Source organism: Equus caballus, chromosome 6, assembly GCF_041296265.1.
Source record: "Equus caballus isolate H_3958 breed thoroughbred chromosome 6, TB-T2T, whole genome shotgun sequence".
Taxonomy (NCBI): Eukaryota; Metazoa; Chordata; class Mammalia; order Perissodactyla; family Equidae; genus Equus; species Equus caballus.
Window position 1 is genome coordinate 76,375,363 of NC_091689.1, and position 18,044 is coordinate 76,393,406.

An 18,044-nucleotide genomic window follows, 5' to 3' on the forward strand; every position below is an offset into this window, starting at 1 on the left:
AATTGAAATGCTTGGGCATAAAAATCATTCTTATTAAAAAAAGAACATCTAGAAAAATTAAATAAAAAATTTATTGAATACCTTAAATAAAAAGATTCCAGTGCAGATGTAAGCCTTATTAACTGTTCCTTGGTATCATGGTTATTTATGTAAACTCTTTTTTCTTTTGAGGAAGATTAGCCCTGAGCTAAGTATTGCCAGTCCTCCTCTTTTTGCTGAGGAAGCCTGGCCCTGAGCTAACATCGTGCCCATCTTCCTCTACTTTATATGTGGGACTCCTACCACAGCAAGGCGTGCCAAGCAGTGCCATGTCCGCACCCAGGATCCGAACCGGTGAACCCCGGGCCGCCGAGAAGCGGAATGTGCACACTTAACCGCTGCGCCACTGGGCCGGCCCCTATGTAAAAATTTTTTATTGACAGCACAAATCCACCATTTCATTATTATTTGCTGCCAATATAAGAAACATTATAAACAAGAAATTCATTTCAGATTTTTTTTAGCTAATGAGACACCAAAGTTTATTAAAAACACTGTGGCATCTCTAAATTGTTTTAAAATGCCAACTTTATGGAGAAATGGAGACAAACCAATGCAGCATTCTCCATCCTTGATCTGAACTGCACTGATTTTCCCCTTGTGTGTTTTATTAAATAAAAAAGATGGGGGCCGGCCCAGAGGCATAGTGGTTAAGTTCATGCACTCCACTTCAGCGGCCTGGGGTTCGCAGGTTCGGATACCTGGCATGGACCTACACACCACTCATCAGCCATGCTGTGGCAGCATCCCACGTACAAAGTAGAGTAAGACTGGCACAGACGTTAGCTCAGCAACAACCTTCCTCAAGTAAAAAGAGGAAGATTGGCAACAGATGTAAGCTCAGGGTCAATCTTCCCCACCAAAAAAATAAAAACAAAAAAGATGAAAATAAGACTTTATAAGCCTCCCAGGATAGACACCCCAATTTACCACAGTTCTGCCATAAAGATGGAAGAACTAAGAAGCAGATGGAGGAAAATGAGACTTGCTTAATTTTTTGAGCGACTGTGAAGCTGAAGTTATCTAGGAACGTCTTTAGAATTACTTTTATGCACTCTATTAACTAAACTACCCTGGGCGTTAGTGTACTTTTATGGCTTAGCGACTCTTATTAAAACACTACTGAAAAATGAATACACACACACACACACTCACACATACATGAATGCCCACCTGTTACACGGAATTTTTTTGGTCCATTTCCACTTACCCAAACTACCTTGCCAGAGATTTTGTGAAGTAGAAGATCAGTATTACATCAAGGTGAAATCACTGAAATTTAGCATAGGATCTCTTTTAATCTCTACCCCTAGAATACAACACTAAAGACTTAATTCCAAGATGCCACGACACTACTATCAGATATTTGGGTTTTCCAGCAGTCTCTTCCTAATGCTCTAATATATGGTGATAAATGTCTCCTTAATTTGCACAACAGTTTTCAATTGCCCTCATAGGAGACCACCTTGAAGGAGCGAGTAAAAGGTTTAGTCATGGTTTCCATTTTCCTATTTGAATCAATACGTTCTAGTTAAATGGACAATTAATAGGTCACTTCCAAAATAGTAGCGTATCAGTCCTGGTTAATAAACAATCCCCACAGTTGATAATGGGCCCTATGTATTCAGCAAGGCCTGTATACACTCAGCTCATCCACTAAATCCCCTTTCAGGTGGACAGGGTTATATGGGAAGATGAGCTAGAATGAGTCTATAAAAGTCAGTTTCATTCACTGCTTTATTTTTCAGTCAAGTGCTTTAAATGGTGTCCAGAAATTCACTTGGAATGTGAGACAGGAGAAAAGACTGACACACAGAGCCTGGCTTTATGACGATACAAAAGGGCAACTGACCCTTGCCCGGGCCTTTTCCGTGTGAAATGGTTCCTAAAGTTCATCTGCACAGTGAAAAATCGTGGTGAGGTCGCGTGTGGATGAGTCAAGTGAAAGTGAAGCTTGGTCACGGGTCTGTCCCCCATTGTGGCCGGGGCCCAGCCATGTAAAGTGCTCTGTGGGAAAGTATCAGCCCCCTAAAGAGATGCTCAGAAGCTCGCAGCTCATTAAACGGCCAGCATTTGCTGCCTCACTTGTCAGGAATCATTCTGTGGAGCAACTGCTCTCCTGCAACATTCATAAAACACACGCAGAGAGGCAGCAAGGATCGGCATTCAACCGTGATGCTGCTCTGTACTTTCGTCTGACTCAAGTCCTCTTTCACTTTTCACCTGATGGAGCCGTAAACCTGAATCCATGTTTTCTCTTGGGCGGCTGCAATGAATGCACTCCTTCACTGGACTTCTCTAACCCAAACTCAAATTCTCTGTCTACAGATTCTTACCTGACATAGAAATCTCAAGATCAAGGTGAACTTTATTTATTTTTAGTTAGATTGTTTTTACATACGCGTGTGTGCACACAAACACTCTTCAAGTTTTTCAAAGTTGTCATTCTCACTCCAGTCCCAGACACTATTAAAATTTTATAATGTTTGATGAAAGCTCTCTTAAAAATATTTCCTACGACCCTGGCTAGTTTTCTTCAAGAGCATAAAGAGGAGGTATTTACCTCCTTTTACAATCTTAATTTTAAGTTATTTCCTATGGACACCTAGTGACTATCTGTGTCACATTTTCACCTGAATGGAAATTTTACACAGCAGAATTTCTTAGCCTGCCTTCCTTTCTTTTTTCTTCTTTAAATGAGTATGGCTACACATTTCAGAAAGAGCCAAACTGGTCCCTTTGAGATCTTTTATATCAAATGGAAAACAAGTTGCTTCCCTTAGTGTGTCAGCCCTGGGTTTCAAAGCCATTAGAAACCGCTCACAATTGCTCAGTGTGCTGAGGTTTGATAAATCTCTGGAAAGCTCCTGAATGGGATCGCTGTGATTTTTAGTGAGGAATTAGCTCCTTGCCATTGCACTACCAATTAGTTTTCCAGAGCCCATTAAATCCTGCTGCTTTGGTTTACAGAATAACTGAGGCATTGCTGATGAAGCAGAAAAACTTACTTGGAAAAGCAGTGGGGGATGCAGGGCGCCGACAGGACCCACCGCAGCACGCCGAGCAGAATGGCGGGGCGCTCAGAAAAAAGGGTTTGGAAGGCGCTGCAGAGAAAGCATTGATCTCATTGATTAGCCATGTCTTTTAGACGATATTCAAAATTCCAGTTTCCCAAAAGTCACCGAGTAAAAGCACTTCCTTTTTGGAGCCTTTACTTAATTAGAACTTTTACTGAAATTAAAGTCATTCTAGAGCAGGCTTTGTTGTCCAAGAGCTTGCCAAATAATTTAATCAAGATTTGGAAGACGTGGTAGAAAGACTCAAATTACCAAAACCAAACGTGTGGCCATAATTATAAGTAGTAAATAGCAAACATTCCTATATTTAGAATATCTAAGAGCAACACTGTCCCAGTGAACTCCCTGTGATGAGGGACATGTCCTATATCTGCACTGTCCAACATGGTGTCGACTTGCCACAAATGGCGACTGAGCACTTGAAATGTGGCTAGTCTCACTGGCTAAGTGAATTCTTAATTTAAATTATTTTAAATTAAACAGACTCATGTAGGTAGGGGCTATCATACTGAATAGCACAGCTCTAGATCTAATACTTACCAAGAAACAACTTGTATGTTATGTGCTTAAGTTTAATTTTTAAAAGAGATTATATTACTCTGTTTATTGTTAGAAGGTTCTTCGAAATACAGTTAGTTGCATTCCAAAGTTGATAATAGCAAATTTACTAAGCAATTCCATAACAAAAAGTGGTTTTTCTCATCACTTTTACTCGTTTAAAAGTATGTGAGAATAGTAATAACATTTTATCTCAAGAGAAACCCAGTTAATCTGAAAGAATTTGTGTTTATAGCATAGGGGGTTGCCGTAAAATTCTGTTCTGCTCATTTTATTAAACTAATCTATTCATAACATTTTCAATACATACACATGGAATAGTTATCATTATTGTTGTAAATAAAGACATTTTAAACTCTGTTTCTCAGTAGTTGAAAAGTAGCTAGAAAGGATGTCACAGAACGTTAATAACAGCTCTTCTTAATTGAGCACTTACTACATACCAGATTTTGGTTAAGAACTTTAAATATACCATGTCCTCTGGTAAGATGGGGTTTAATACAATATAAATATGGGTGAGAGTTCCTGAAGGCAGGCAACTTGCTTTTACCATGGCATACCCAGCAGAGTGCCTGGCACATTCTAAATAGTCAACAAATTTTCAATAAATGAATGAAAACTAAGAAATAGGAAACTTCTGATCTTCTTAGGTAAATAATGAGGATCAGGAATTAACTCCTTCTCTGTTCCCCTCATATACCCTCAAATAGAGTATCTTCCATAACAGATGACTTGAAATCTAGAACACGACTTGAAAATAAATATTTTTATTATTCTCTCTTCATATTCAATGGCAACTTTTCTTTTATTAATCATATATAGTGAACATTATTTTGATAGGAATACATACCTTTTTCAAGAATACAGTAATATCAGGCTTGTATTTTAACCAATTGATAAGCATGTGTTTATTTTCACCAACATCTTTGAAGGATATAGCAAAATAAGTGTATTGCCTAATAAGAATTTTGTAGTCTCAGGGTCCTTAATGCCTTCAAATTGGAAAATAACCATAAATGCAGGGTTTTTTCTATAATACAATGGAAAGTTGCCAATATTAATGTTCTTAGTTTTTTAATAACTGAATTTTCAAGTAAAAAAATGTTCGTCTTAATGCTGTTTTGAAGATATGGCAACTAAAGCAAAGTATGAAAAGGAGACCCATTTTGGTGTTCAAAAAGTTCTATGAAACTTTTTTTTAAATTTCACCGTTATCACATGTCATTCTAATACTGACTGTAGAACCATTATAGAAATGACAAATCATTTCACTTGAATGTATATTACAAGAGTATGATAGAGTTACATTTTCCATTATTTCTACGAATATATGAAGTACTTTGAAAAATGGAAAAATGGAAATATATTTCTTGCTTCATTATATTTATTCTCAAGCATTTCTGTTAACTAACTTACTTCATCTCCAAAATAAACACTCCATAGACAATTAACTTATGGTCATTGAGCTGTTTGGCATTTTTTTTTTTTTTTGAGGAAGATTAGCCCTGAGCTAACTACTGCCAATCCTCCTCTTTTTGCTGAGGAAGACTGGCCTTGAGCTAACATTTGTGCCCATCTTCCTCTACTTTATATGTGGGACGCCTACCACAGCATGGCTTTGCCAAGTGGTGCCATGTCCGCACCTGGGATCCGAACCAGCGAACCCTGGGCCGCCAAAGCAGAACATGCGCACTTAACCGCTGTGCCACTGGGCCGGCCCCTGGCATTTTTTAAATAGAGGTAACAGAAAAAGACTCTGCAATGTTGCATTTACATACATAAATTTAAATATTTATCATGATAGCTGGAAACACACAAATATGAAATATTTTTGCTCAATATGAAGTGTAGAAAATAAGTACACTATTAACACTATTAAAATAACAATGCAGGACATGTACAAATTACAAATTTTACTATTCTAATCAAACTATTTCTTAGTCTAATCCTATGGCCCTAAAAAGGGAAAATTAAAGGATAAAAAAAATGAATGGTTCGTTTGAGATAAATGAGACTCTAAGCTATATGATTTTAGTGTTAAATTTACCATAAAAAGAGTTTTAATTGAGCAGTTTGTTATACTGCTTTATATTACCCTATCTTAATATAGTAAAGCTGTAATCAAAATGACATGCTATCTACAGTAACAACTGTAGGGGCTAAAGAACCACATGTGACATGACCAGGCTTAAAGTTCTATTGTGTAGAATTTCTTCACCATTTTAAATCACCTCTTTGACATACATATATTTACACAGGAGATTAGTCAATTCTTGAGTGCTATACATAAATACACCTTGTTTAAGCTGGTTTATGTGGAAATTGCTGTGAAATTCCAATTAAGTGCTCCATTTTTTTTTAACATGCTCCTACTTTGACATAAGTCAAATGCTAATCCAGCTGAGCATGCGATTGCAGGAGTGTTGAATGAAGTTAGGAAATAACCATTTAAAACAACGCAATGCATTAAAAAATAGATATCACACTTTTATGTTTGTAAACCACACACTTTTTAAAGCAATGAGCAAAAAGGAAACTCACATTTGAAAAAGACAAAGTGACAAGTTGACAGATGTGTTAAAACCTTTGTAAGCCATTAAGAACCACTTTGAAGATGCTTTGAAAAGGGTAGAGAACAAGGCTATTTCACCCTGGATGATATGCATTTCAAAGCCCATCAATGGAATCTATAGGCAGCCACTCTATCATTTATCATGTGAGCAACAACTCATTGTAGACTTGGTGAGCGATATTTATGATGATAACATGTAAGAAGTGTCTACTATATGCCCAGCACTGGACTGGCTATGAATTTAACACACGCTATTTCATTCATTCACGAACATTCTACCTCTCATGGGCATGTATCTAGAATACGATGATGACTGTTTTCAGCAAATTTTTTTTAAAGGACAAGAGAAACAAATATTTTAGCATAATACCTAGTTATTAGCCATGAGGGATAAGGGATTCATGCACAGAGACAGCCAGTCATTCAGTAAGAGTAACTTTCCAAGTTTTCCGCAAGAGAAAAACAAATGGCTTTTCCTATGGAAAAAACGCACACTGTCAGGGTCTCAGCATGATGTTAGGTTTTCTTGGTGCAACACTTCACGATATTCCAAATTTTGCCGCATCCTGCCAACAAATCTAACTTCCAGTTTCTGGGAGAATCTAAGTTACAAACAAATGACTCAAAAATTTTGGAACCAAACTGAGGCCTGTCTGAATCCAAATGGCTAAAATCCCTTATTCACAGCAAACTTCATGAACTTTTCACTTCTTAATCAGATGTTCTGACTTATCTGAAGATACGGCATCAAAATATTTAAGAATTATTTTGAATGTTTAGCTACAACTGGAACTTAGAGCCAACTTACTGGTGAACTGGCCTGATTTTTTTAAACTTAACTAGATAGTTCTGTGATGCAAGTATCTCACAGCCAAGGATGGTCACAAGCCTAGTTACAGAGCAATTATTTTCAAAATTCTGTTGTCTAGAAAATAAGCAATATATTACAAAAAATTTTTTGTTATTTTCATTCTTCTTTTCTGCTGGAGAACAACACAAATCTTAATGGGGTGAAATCACATTCTTTTTATTATCAATGCAAACTGGTATTAACTAACTTGAGGTGACATCTCAAAGAAAGAATACCACAGATTACTAATAAAACCTTCAAATAAACTTCAGGAACCTACTGTGATGCTCTGCCAATTAGGCAGCACATTTTAAGAAGGATGAGAAGAAATGAGAAAAGATTCCAAGATGTCTTACTAATGCAACCAAAGGGTCAAAAAATACCTCTGGGAAAGAATAGCGGGGAATTAAATAATTTCAAAAGGATGGTTTTGGGGTCAGCCTGGTGGCATAGTGGGTAAGTTCGCATGCCCCGCTTTGGCGGCCCGGGGGTTCCCCGGTTCAGATCCCGGGTGTAGACCTATGTACTGCTTATCAAGCCAAGCTGAGGCAGGCGTCCCACATATAAAGTAGAGGAAGATAGGCATGGATGTTAGCTCAAGGTCAATCTTCCTCAGCAAAAAAGAGGAGGATTGGTGGTGGATGTTAGCAAAGGGCTAATCTTCCTCACAAAAAAAAAAAAGGATGGTTTTAATGACCTCCTTCAAGTGCCAGGTACATGGGCACTGGGAATAAAGATAATTAAACTTCTGACCTGAAAATAATACACAAATGAACCTACTATCTGGAGCAGAGTAGACCCAAACAACGAGACTCTAAAGAATGGTAATCATCTGTCTTGAGTAGTAAAACCTAAGAAATATCAATTATTTAACGATGTGTGACTTATTTTATCACACAACCCAGAAGGAATTAATGTCTGTGATCCCCATGCAAACTTGCCTTCAATCACAAGGGAAAGCAAGTTAAGTAAATTCATCCTTACCTTTCTGCTTGTCAAAAACAACAGAAGTCAGCATTTCTTTGTCTGACATATTTTAGAGAAAGTAAAACAAAGTTCTTAATGTTCGGGTACAGCTCAGAAGAAGATAAATCAAGTGCAATCTCGACTTGTTTGATTCTGTCCTTTTAATTCCATGGAAATAATATTTATTGTATATCTATCAAATGTCACATAGTACACAGTGTCCTGGGACTATGAAACATGAAAAAGGATGGTTTCCCTCCCTGGAAGGATTTCTATTTTTTTTTAAGAATTTCTATTTTTTAACGTCCCTTAATTTACAGATTTTCAATCTGCTGGTCACGAAATGAAACGTAAATTTCTCCATTCTCCAAATTCAATTTTGTTCTGTCAAGTCTGAGGCATTCCGCAAGGAGATGAGATCTGAGTTTCCCTAACCACTGTTTCTCAACCCTGAATACACATTAGAATTACGTTGAGTGCTTTTCAAAGACACAGATGCCTGGGCTCCACATCCACTGGGTTAAATCAAGCTGGCTAGGAGTGGGCCTGCTAGCATAGCCTTGTCTCCAAAGCTGCACAGGTGAATATAATGCACAGCCAGATGAGACCGCTGAAAAGAACATAAAACAATGCCCAACATGTAGCAGGCACTCAATAAATGTTAGCCTTTACTCCTACCGTTACTCTATTATTTGAGATCACTCTAACACAACATATAGAAAGAAGCAGCAGGGTCCAGACTTTCACTGAATATAGATAAGTATAAAGAAAAGAATATTGTTAGGAAGACTTTGTCAAAAAAGGCTTGAAGCAGGAAAAACACCTTAACCTGGACCTTGATTTGGAAGGTATTTGGAACGACAAAAGGAGAGAGAGAGCCATTCCAGGAAGGAGAGTTTGCATGAACAAAGGAAAGGAGGCAAGGATGTGGTGACGCATGGGGCCAGTTAAGGAGGCAAGGAGGTGGTGACGCATGGGGCCATTTAAGGAGACCAGGAAAACTACTGGACAAGGCCAAAGGAGCGAGCGTTATGCAACGTACTTGGAGGAGCTAAACACAGCTGATGGAATGAAGGTCTGGAAGGACAAACCAAATATTATTATTTGATCTAATAGTCAAATGGGGATGATTAAGGTTGTCCTGAGTAGCTTCGTGTTATGACAAAGCTATATTTTAGAAAAATTCACCTGGCAGTAGTGAAGACATGCTGGAATAAGGAGGGGCTAAATGGAAGGATTCTACTGCACTAATAATATGCTGCAGCAATAGGTAACCAGAACCATTGGTCTGGACACTCTCACCAGCATCTTCTCCCCACAACACCAACAGATGGGTAGGGTCTGGCTTCTCCTCCTGGGACCCTAGTCCATTGCAACCACCAAAGATGGTCACTCCCTCTGTTGCCTCTCCCTTCAGGGAGTCTCCACTAGAGACTGCTCAAACCAGTTCTGGAAAAAAATGAGCTACATTTGAGGAAATTTCTTGCTCTTTTTACTATAAAATCAATGTCATGGAAGAGAATACCATAACAGAATAGTACCTGTAGCTCTCAAAAACTCTAAAAGCCTTGGGGCCACCCCAGTGGCCTAGTGGTTAAGTTCCGCATGCTCTGCTTCACCGGCCCAGGTTCAGTTCCCAGGTGTGGACCTACACCACTTGTCAGTGGCCATGCTGTGGCAGCAACCCACATACAAAATAGAGGAAGACTGGGACAGATGTTAGCTCAGGGCATATCTACCTCAAACAAAAAGAGGAAGACTGGCAACAGATGTTAGCTCAGGGCAAATCTTCCTCAGCAAAAAAACCTCTAAATGCCTTAGTGGAGGCTCCTTGAGCTCCCAGCCTACCACTCTATGTGATTTATTCCTACATTGGTCTACTCCAGCAGGAGACAGACCTAACAGGAATTGTGTCTGCTGATGGTTACCTTGATTTCACTCTGTAGCAGATTTTAAATGGCTGCAAATGATTTGACACTCCTCCCATTGAGAGGTAGGGTCTATTTCCCCTTCTCCTGGATTTTGATGATCCTGGCTCGCCTGACCAACGGACGTGGAAAAAGTAACATTCTGGAACTTCCAAGGCTAGGTCATAAGAGCCTTGCAGCTACTGCCTGGGTTTCTTAGAATGTTTGCTCTTAGAACTCTCCCTTTCAGAACCCAGGCACCATGCTATAAGAAACTCAAAAGTCCAAGTGTGGATGCCACAATGAACAGCAGCAGTTGCACACCCAGGCAACAGCCAGCATCAACTGTCAGCCACATGAGTAGCCATCTTGGATATCCAGCCCAGCTGAGCCTACAGATGACCACAGCCCCAGCTGACATCTGTTATCTGCAATCGCATGAGACTCCAAGTGAGAACTACCCAGCTGACCCAGTCAACCCACAAAACTGAGAGAAAACAATAAATTGTTCCTGTAAGCACTAAGATTTGACGTGGTTTCTTTTATCACAGAATGCTTATTACAGAATACTCCTTTTACCAATATTGTACTTATGGTGGAGTGGTGGAAAGGAGTCTTTCACATCTTTCCGTGTATCTTATCAATGGGCTTTTGAGGTATGGGGTTAAAAGTCAAATGCTGATCCTAATCTCTGTTCTCATTTTGAAATGAGGAAGCAGAGGCTCGAGGAGATTACGTGAATTGCTTAGGATTTTATAACCATTCATATAAAGACCTTAGACTTGAATCTAGGCTTTAAAATGATAGAAATGCTGCTCAAACCAGCTCTGAAAACTATACAGTATTTTCAAATTTTCCCAATTTGCTTTTATGCGTTGGAGAAAGTGTTGGCAAACTTTTACTATAAAGGGCCAGATAGTAAATACATTAGGCTTTGCACACCATACCGTCTCGCGGCAACTACTCAGTGTGTGGTACAAAAGCACCTGTAGAAAATATGTGACCAAATAGGGGTGACTCTGTTCCTGTTTTGAAGAATCAGACTGTTTTTTTGTTTCAGACCAATATAACTACAGAATTGGTTCAACACGCCTAAACTCAATCCAGCCCTTGGTTAGTCTATTAAAAAACTTGCCAGAAGTCACGGTTTTTAATCTCTTTTAATGTACGTGCATTTTCTCAAAGAACAACTTACTAACTCCTTCACAGATTTTAATTTAAAAAGTATTAGAAATTTGAAGTTTTAAAGAACAAGATATTTTGAGTCCTCTCAAGAGGACTGTAGAAATGTATATACTGTATATTCTATTTCTGATGGTCACTTAGAATTAATAAAATTAAGATTATTACAGCATGATGCCTGAACACGTGAAAGAAAAGTGAAAAACTTAGTTCAGCTTTGGAATATTTATAATTAAGAAGACAAATTTTCATCAATATTTAGAAAAAGACTTGAAATATTTTCTTTTTTTTCTTTCTTTCTTTTTCCCAAATGCTTTGGTTCTGAAACAAAAGTCTAAAAACGTTTTGATCTTTGACTTCAGAGAGAATTTTAGTGGCTTAAGTTTACTGTTCACATAACACAAAAAGTACGCCCCTGAAATATTCACAACTAATAGCTGGTTGACAAAATGAACAATACTATTAAAAGTAAAATCAGTTATGGGAACTTTATATAAAGTGATGAATCACTCAGCATTGCCAAATCAAGTACTGACTGGAGGCTAAAAAGAATGAAAGGGAGAGATTTCATTAAAAGTGGAAACATTATTGAAAGTAAAATAAAATATTTTGGAATAAAATATACAAGGGTCTGGTAAGCATATTATATGTTAAAGCAAAAACTCAATTCCTTACTGAGAGAGTATAAAATAGAAGCATGATCTAATGAAGCCTTAAATACGGATTCTAACAAGCATTCCTAGATAAAAATCACATTGTTTCTTTCTTACAACTTGCCTTTTTATTCCTGATAGACTCCAGGTGTCTTTGAAAGAAAACGAAGTTATTTAACTGACTTAAAAATTGCATACCTTCATTATGAAAAAGAGTTACTGTAATTAAGAAAAAACCTTTACTTAGAGCCTCTGTTAACCCAAGATGAAGTGGACAAACACTCTAGTAAGAGTTGCAAAGCAAGTCCTCTCAAAAGATATAAGAAGGGTTCTAAGTTGGACAATGTCAACAACAGAAATAGGGCGATGGAAACTAGGTTGCCTGAGGAGTAAATGAAGTATCTACTCCCCACACTAACATAGGGCACATCTGTTTAAATATTTTCAAGATGATAACATTTCTCTTCTGTTAGAACTTTCATAGCAAGGAATCTCAAAGTATTTTACGAATACGTCTATTACTGAAGTTGCTTCCTTTACTTACAAGTTGCTACCTTTTTACCACCGTTCAGCAGCAAACCTAATCATAAAATGTCTTCTTACAGCAAAACGGACTTTTTTCCGGTGAGCACAAGAACAGGAGGGAGGTGGCAAATCCAAAGAGGAATACAGCGGAGTCTAATGCACAGCTTTGGTTCCAAAATCTGAGCCACATTTATGGCAAACAAATGTAGATAAAATCACCATTGACAATCCTTTTAAATTGCCCACAACATATGGCATCCTTTGGCTTCCAGTATGTAACCCTGAACTCTCTGAATCCTACATTTATTTCTGCATAAATCCTTATGTAATTTTCTGGGCACTCAAACCGTTGTGTCTGTTAAAATAACCCTCAAATCCCTTAAGCGAATAAGAGTTACAGGCAAAGTTCTAAAATGTTCCTACTTGCCTGCGGATTTACTCCCATTTTATTACTAAACCTCAATAACTTCAATACATGTTAACAGATTGAAATTCCTTCTTGTTAAAGCAAAGTCGCAAAGAGTGCGTTGGGGGTTGAGAGAGGGGTACTAAAGTCAGAGGCAAGTTACAGGCACATAAATTGCTACCCTGTTGTAGTTCCTACTCATATTATTTTGTTAGGGGTGCGGCTTATTCCATCAGTATTAGAAGCAAAGGGATTAGCAGTCCTATTGGTTCTCTTCACTTTAAGAACTTCTCCTTGAACCTGAAGGAGTTTATTAACTTGAGGACCATATAATAATTTGTTCACTGCTGATTCCTCGTGAAGTTACAAAAGTTATTAATATGTTCATATAAATCCAAAGGTATGTTAAACAGATTAGAAAAAATAGACAGATGTAGTAAGAACATGCTTCAGGATTATCTACAAATTCCACCAAAGGATGGTTAGGGTGATGGCCCGAGCAAGGAACCACCAGAACAGTTCTCATCATTATCTTTTTCTGAATCCCCTGTTATCCTTGTCCTGGTTCTGGGTCAGCATCAGCAACATTCAAGATTCTGCAATTTTAACTTGCTAAAACAAATCTAGAGCAGGTTTACCAAAAATAAAGGACAAACTCTAGCCTAGTAAGTCAGATCACAAAGTCTCCAATTCGACTGGAATCCCCATTTGGAGCATAGATCCATCTTTTCCTACCTCTGCCAAGTACCTAAAACGTAAGAGAAGCTATTTTATTTCACACTTTCAGCATATCTCAGTGAAAGTGGAAAAAAACCACCAGTTGGAGTACAAACATAAGCGCAAGTAGTTTAAGACGGAGTCAAGGATTAATAAACAAACAGAAACTGGGGTGGGGAGGTGGACAAGACAACAACAGCGCACATTAAGCGTTAATGGCAAGAAATAATCCTCACAGGGTGCCAGGAAAAATACTATGGAGCTGGTTCCATTTCTATATTATACACTACAACTTACTTGACAAAATTACTTTAAAAAAAAGAACAGTTCAACTCACCTATCCAGAATAAACATTTGCTTTCTAAGCCTTTTATATGCAGCACAAGGAGTACATTTAATTATCAATCAATTATATTGAGGAAATTATTTTTGTCAAATATTTTCTAAAATATTTCAAATAAATGTTCTTAAAAAGGAAAGCTATCTACTCCACTTATTTTGAAGAAAATTTGTGGCATAACTAAGAGAAATTGAAAATTTTTAGCTTTTTACATTTCAAGACCCTCTTTTATATACAAAAACATGAATATTTTAATCTAGCACAATATTTGCCAAATAACGACATTAATGAACTTCTGGGGAAGGATCTCTGATGATTAGAATTTACTTGCAAAACCCCCTCATTTCCACTAATAAACTATAACAGATCCAAGACCTTTTGTTTTGTTCTTCTCCAGATAAAACCTCTGGAGGGGAACCTACTTACCACCTACTATTGCACTAAATGTGTCCCTCTTATGCCTTGAGGAATGCCTTTGGATTTTTAAAATAAAGTCTTTAAACTATATAAATAATTTGACAACATATAGCTATGGGATATTCATTTTCTTGCTCTAAATACTCAAAGACTTGCCAATTTTTAGGGATGAAGCACTGACAGCTATACTTTCATCCATGGCCTGTAAATCTGTGTTACCATGTAACTGTCACCACCTTTCAGACACATAACAAGATGAAGGGGAAAACCAGTTTCTCTCCTTAGGGGCTCAGATACAAAATCACAATCTGATTTATTATTGTGATACATGTAATTGGTTATCCCATTATCCCTCACTAGTTTCTCATATTCAATGAAAGACTAATCTAAGGAACCTGAAGATTTGGGGCAATTTTCTTCTCTTTCACAAGTTCACAGATGTTTAAACTGATACTTTAGACAAAAAAACCATTATCAAGTGGAATAATCATTGTAGGAAAAAAATGGCCTAAGATGAGAGTTACGGCAGCTAACAATTATGAAAACGCTTAGTAAACCATAAAGCAGTACAGAACACGGAATGTTAAGGTCCACAGGGGCAAGGACAGTTATCTGTTTTGTTCACTGATTATCCCAAGGGCCTAGAAGAGAGTCTGACACATGGGACACACACAGTAAGCATTTGCTGAATGAATAAAATACATGGTATAATTAAAAGTGGGTAACAAAAATAATGAAGCAGAAATGCATGCAGTGCCCTAGAGCTGTATTTCACCAATGCACTTAAAAAGAACTCTGGGATTTTCTTATTCAACATTTAGACGGGTGCACTCAAACTAAGGTTGAAAAAAGCGTTGGTAGTCAATATGCCGAAATGATTAAAAATCACGTCTTGTGTGTGATCCACTTCTAAGTTCCTGTCTAAAGGATCAGAACTGGTTGTTCATGGACATTTCAGAGAGAAATATTATCTTTCTGAAAACAGAAGCTTTTTTATCTCCTTTCTAGTCTCTATAAAACATCAGTCACTATTTCATCCTCATCGAATTTTCAGGTGATAACTAACATTGTCAGCAGTCATTATAACTTCATAATTCTACACAGTGTAAAAATTCCCACAACATTCAGTAAGGCAAGAATCGGTCACTTAAATACAACTGTTCAGAAAACTACATTCTTTGTCAAATTATAGAAACGAATGTTAAATGCTGGTTTTAAGCAGAATATTTGTGGGCACAAATTTACAGGGTTTTAATTTGCTTCTGAAGATATTTTTCTAGTTTCAAAAATTAAATGCACTCTTCAGAAGCATGGTTTTTTGAAATAAAAGGTTATTTGTTCAAACAAAGATTACCTAGGAGAACATCAAACCCTCAATGAGGAGTGAATTAAACATTAGAAAAAAATATATCCCTAAAGAATTTTAGAATACTTCAAAGGGAAATATAAATAATGATACCCTCTACATTATTCAAAAAAAATTACTTTTGCATTTTGGCACTTCAAGTGTACAAGAATGAATATGTTCTCAAAAACAAAAAAGAATGGAGTTAGAAAACCCTTTTCCCAATAATTGCAGTATTTTGAATGAAACGAACAGGTATACAAAATTATTTTTCAGAGTTATTGAAATATCTGCATTTGATTCGCATTTGGTTTATTTAAATTTAATCTGTAAAATCTCCAAAGGTTAAAATTAAGTAACTTTCCATGGTTGACTGGCCAAGCACGATCAGGAGCAATTTAAGAATGCTTGAAAAATAACTTCTATGATTACGATGCCAAATCGCCATAAGTTATGCAAATCACCAAATTGTCTCGAAAATGTTATTTTTATACGACAACATTAATTACTAACTCTTGGCTACGTGAACCTGCCTTATACGCTTCTAATTTTCCTAATACTTCAAAAAGAACAGAGTGGCCCACATTTCCAAGGCACATAAACTTTGCCTTGACTGTATTTGTTCCTCTCCCAGGGTGCAAAAAGGCTTCGTAGAATTTAGGTTTTACACTATGCGAATGAGACCGCTGCTCATGTAATTATATTTGTTCCATTCTGTTAGTAACCATTTCAAACTGAATGCCCAGGACAGGTTCTAAACATGTTAAATTCTATAAAGACATTAGCGATAAATTTGATCCGGCAGTTTGCCGGGACAATGAATCTGCTGAAAAAGCGTCTATTAGTCATTCTGGACAAACCCAATGGGATTAAAAGAATGAGTTAAGATAGCCTAAGGACGCAGCCCAAAAAGAAGAAAAAAATATTAATCCAGCTGGATCTCAGCTCCTGAGATCCTTTTCCCTTTTTCATTGCCAATTTCGGCAGCCCCTCCATAACGTCTAGCTAATATTGGACTAAACTATCCGCATCCTCCCCTCCTCAGTCATACTACTCAGGTTTTATGCGGGAATTACCAACAAGCCAAGCAAAACTGCCCTTCTTTTGGTAAATTCTCACTTATTACTGACTTTCTGCTCCAGGAGACAATTTAGCTGTTGCAGCTCAACAAGAAGTAAAAGTCGGCCTCAGTGATCCAAAATCTAAGAGTGGAGAAAGCCAAAACTTTGCGCAACCCTGCCACCAAAAATCTTCGCGCGCCTTCTCGAACCGTCCTGATCCGCGCAACAGAGGCAAAAGCCCCCGAAGCGGGCCACGCGGAAACTCCTTGCCAAGAACTTTCCTGGGAGCCGGTGTCACGCGGCCTCCGGTACAGGAGCGGGCGGTTAGAAACGCTGAACCTGGGAAAATCCACGCAACTGGTCGAGCGAGCTCAGAGATCTCGGGACTGGGGCTGTCCTTTCCGGCTAACATAACGAGGTGCCTTCAGGGTTTCTCCGGAAAGGCCTGAAAATCAAGGTAGCACTACCACTTGTTGAAGGAAGGGGACATGGAGGAAGCTGGTGGCATGGGATGGCGGGGAAATCACAATTTGTGATGGTCCCCTCCTTACCCTGGAAGAGGCACCTCCACTAAAACTGGAGATGCTCTAGGAAAGTCCCAGGCCGGCGCGGAATACTGCGCCCTGGGGCTGGGGCGCCGTGCGCACCTCCCGCGCGCCCAGATCTCGGGACCGGTCTGCTGGGAGGCGCCAGGCACGGCTGGGGAGGAGACAGCTGGCTCACCTGGGGCTGAAGGATGGAAGGTACAGTCCCGGTTCCCCGGAGCCCGGCCCGGCAGCCTTACTCCGTCCGCCGAGGGGCTGAACACTTGAAAAGCCCACCGCGGGCCGTAGGGCGCCCCGGCGGGGCTGACTTGTTCGGCCGCGGGGCACAGCTTGAGAGGTACTGGGCTGGCAGGCAGGGGCCGGACCTGCGCGCCGGCGACGGCGGTGGCGGTGGCGGTGGCTAGTGCGGCCGCCGGGCCGTGGGGCGGAGGTGGCTGCAGCCCGGGCGGCGGGGCGCCTCCGGCCCGCAGCAAGTTCTCGATCAGGAAACTCTTGCCCAGGTTGCCAAAGCCCGGCGCTGCGGGGAGGTTCAGGAGCGCGGAGGAGGCCACCACGTCCCAGTAGGCGCCGGCGTGGGCCGCCACGGCGCTGGGGAGCATAGTGCGGCGCCCGCGGGCCGGCTACGCGCCCGCCCCTCGCTCGCGCCCCGCACCGCGCCCCGCGCCGCCGCCTCCCGCAGGGCTGGAGCGCGCTGAGCGATGGCACGGAGGACGCCGGCAGGCTTGGAACCGTATTATTTGTTTGGGTTGGGCGTTTTTTAAGGGATGGGAGGAGTGAGTGTGGGAGGGGGAGCTGTGCGTTTCCCGGGCCCGCGGCGTAGGCTCTGGGAGCGCCGGGGGAGTCCCTCCCGCTGTCTATGCAGATCCGGACGGGTTTTTTCTGGA

General features: G+C 39.5%; 1 protein-coding gene and 1 long non-coding RNA gene across 4 annotated transcripts in view; one reads left to right on the forward strand and one right to left on the reverse strand.

Annotated features, from left to right (window-relative positions):
• DBX2 (developing brain homeobox 2) overlaps nt 1-18,015 on the reverse strand; it is a 39,314-nt gene extending 21,299 nt beyond the window's left edge. Inside the window, exons 1-2 of one of the 2 annotated variants that reach the window (XM_023643419.2) lie at nt 17,339-18,015; nt 3,048-3,143 (exon numbers count right to left, since the gene is read on the reverse strand). In XM_023643419.2, coding sequence (XP_023499187.1) covers nt 3,048-3,143; nt 17,339-17,759 — 517 coding nt within the window. In that variant the 5' untranslated portion in view covers nt 17,760-18,015. The remainder of the gene's footprint in view (nt 1-3,047; nt 3,144-17,338) is intronic. The other variant, XM_023643420.2, reaches the window with a different exon arrangement.
• Nucleotides 16,549-18,044, forward strand: part of LOC111773966 (uncharacterized) — a 75,351-nt gene continuing 73,855 nt past the window's right edge. Inside the window, exon 1 of one of the 2 annotated variants that reach the window (XR_011440049.1) lies at nt 16,549-17,072. This is a non-coding gene — a long non-coding RNA (uncharacterized lncRNA). Of the gene's footprint in view, nt 17,073-17,224; nt 17,359-18,044 lie in introns of those variants that run through there. The other variant, XR_011440050.1, reaches the window with a different exon arrangement.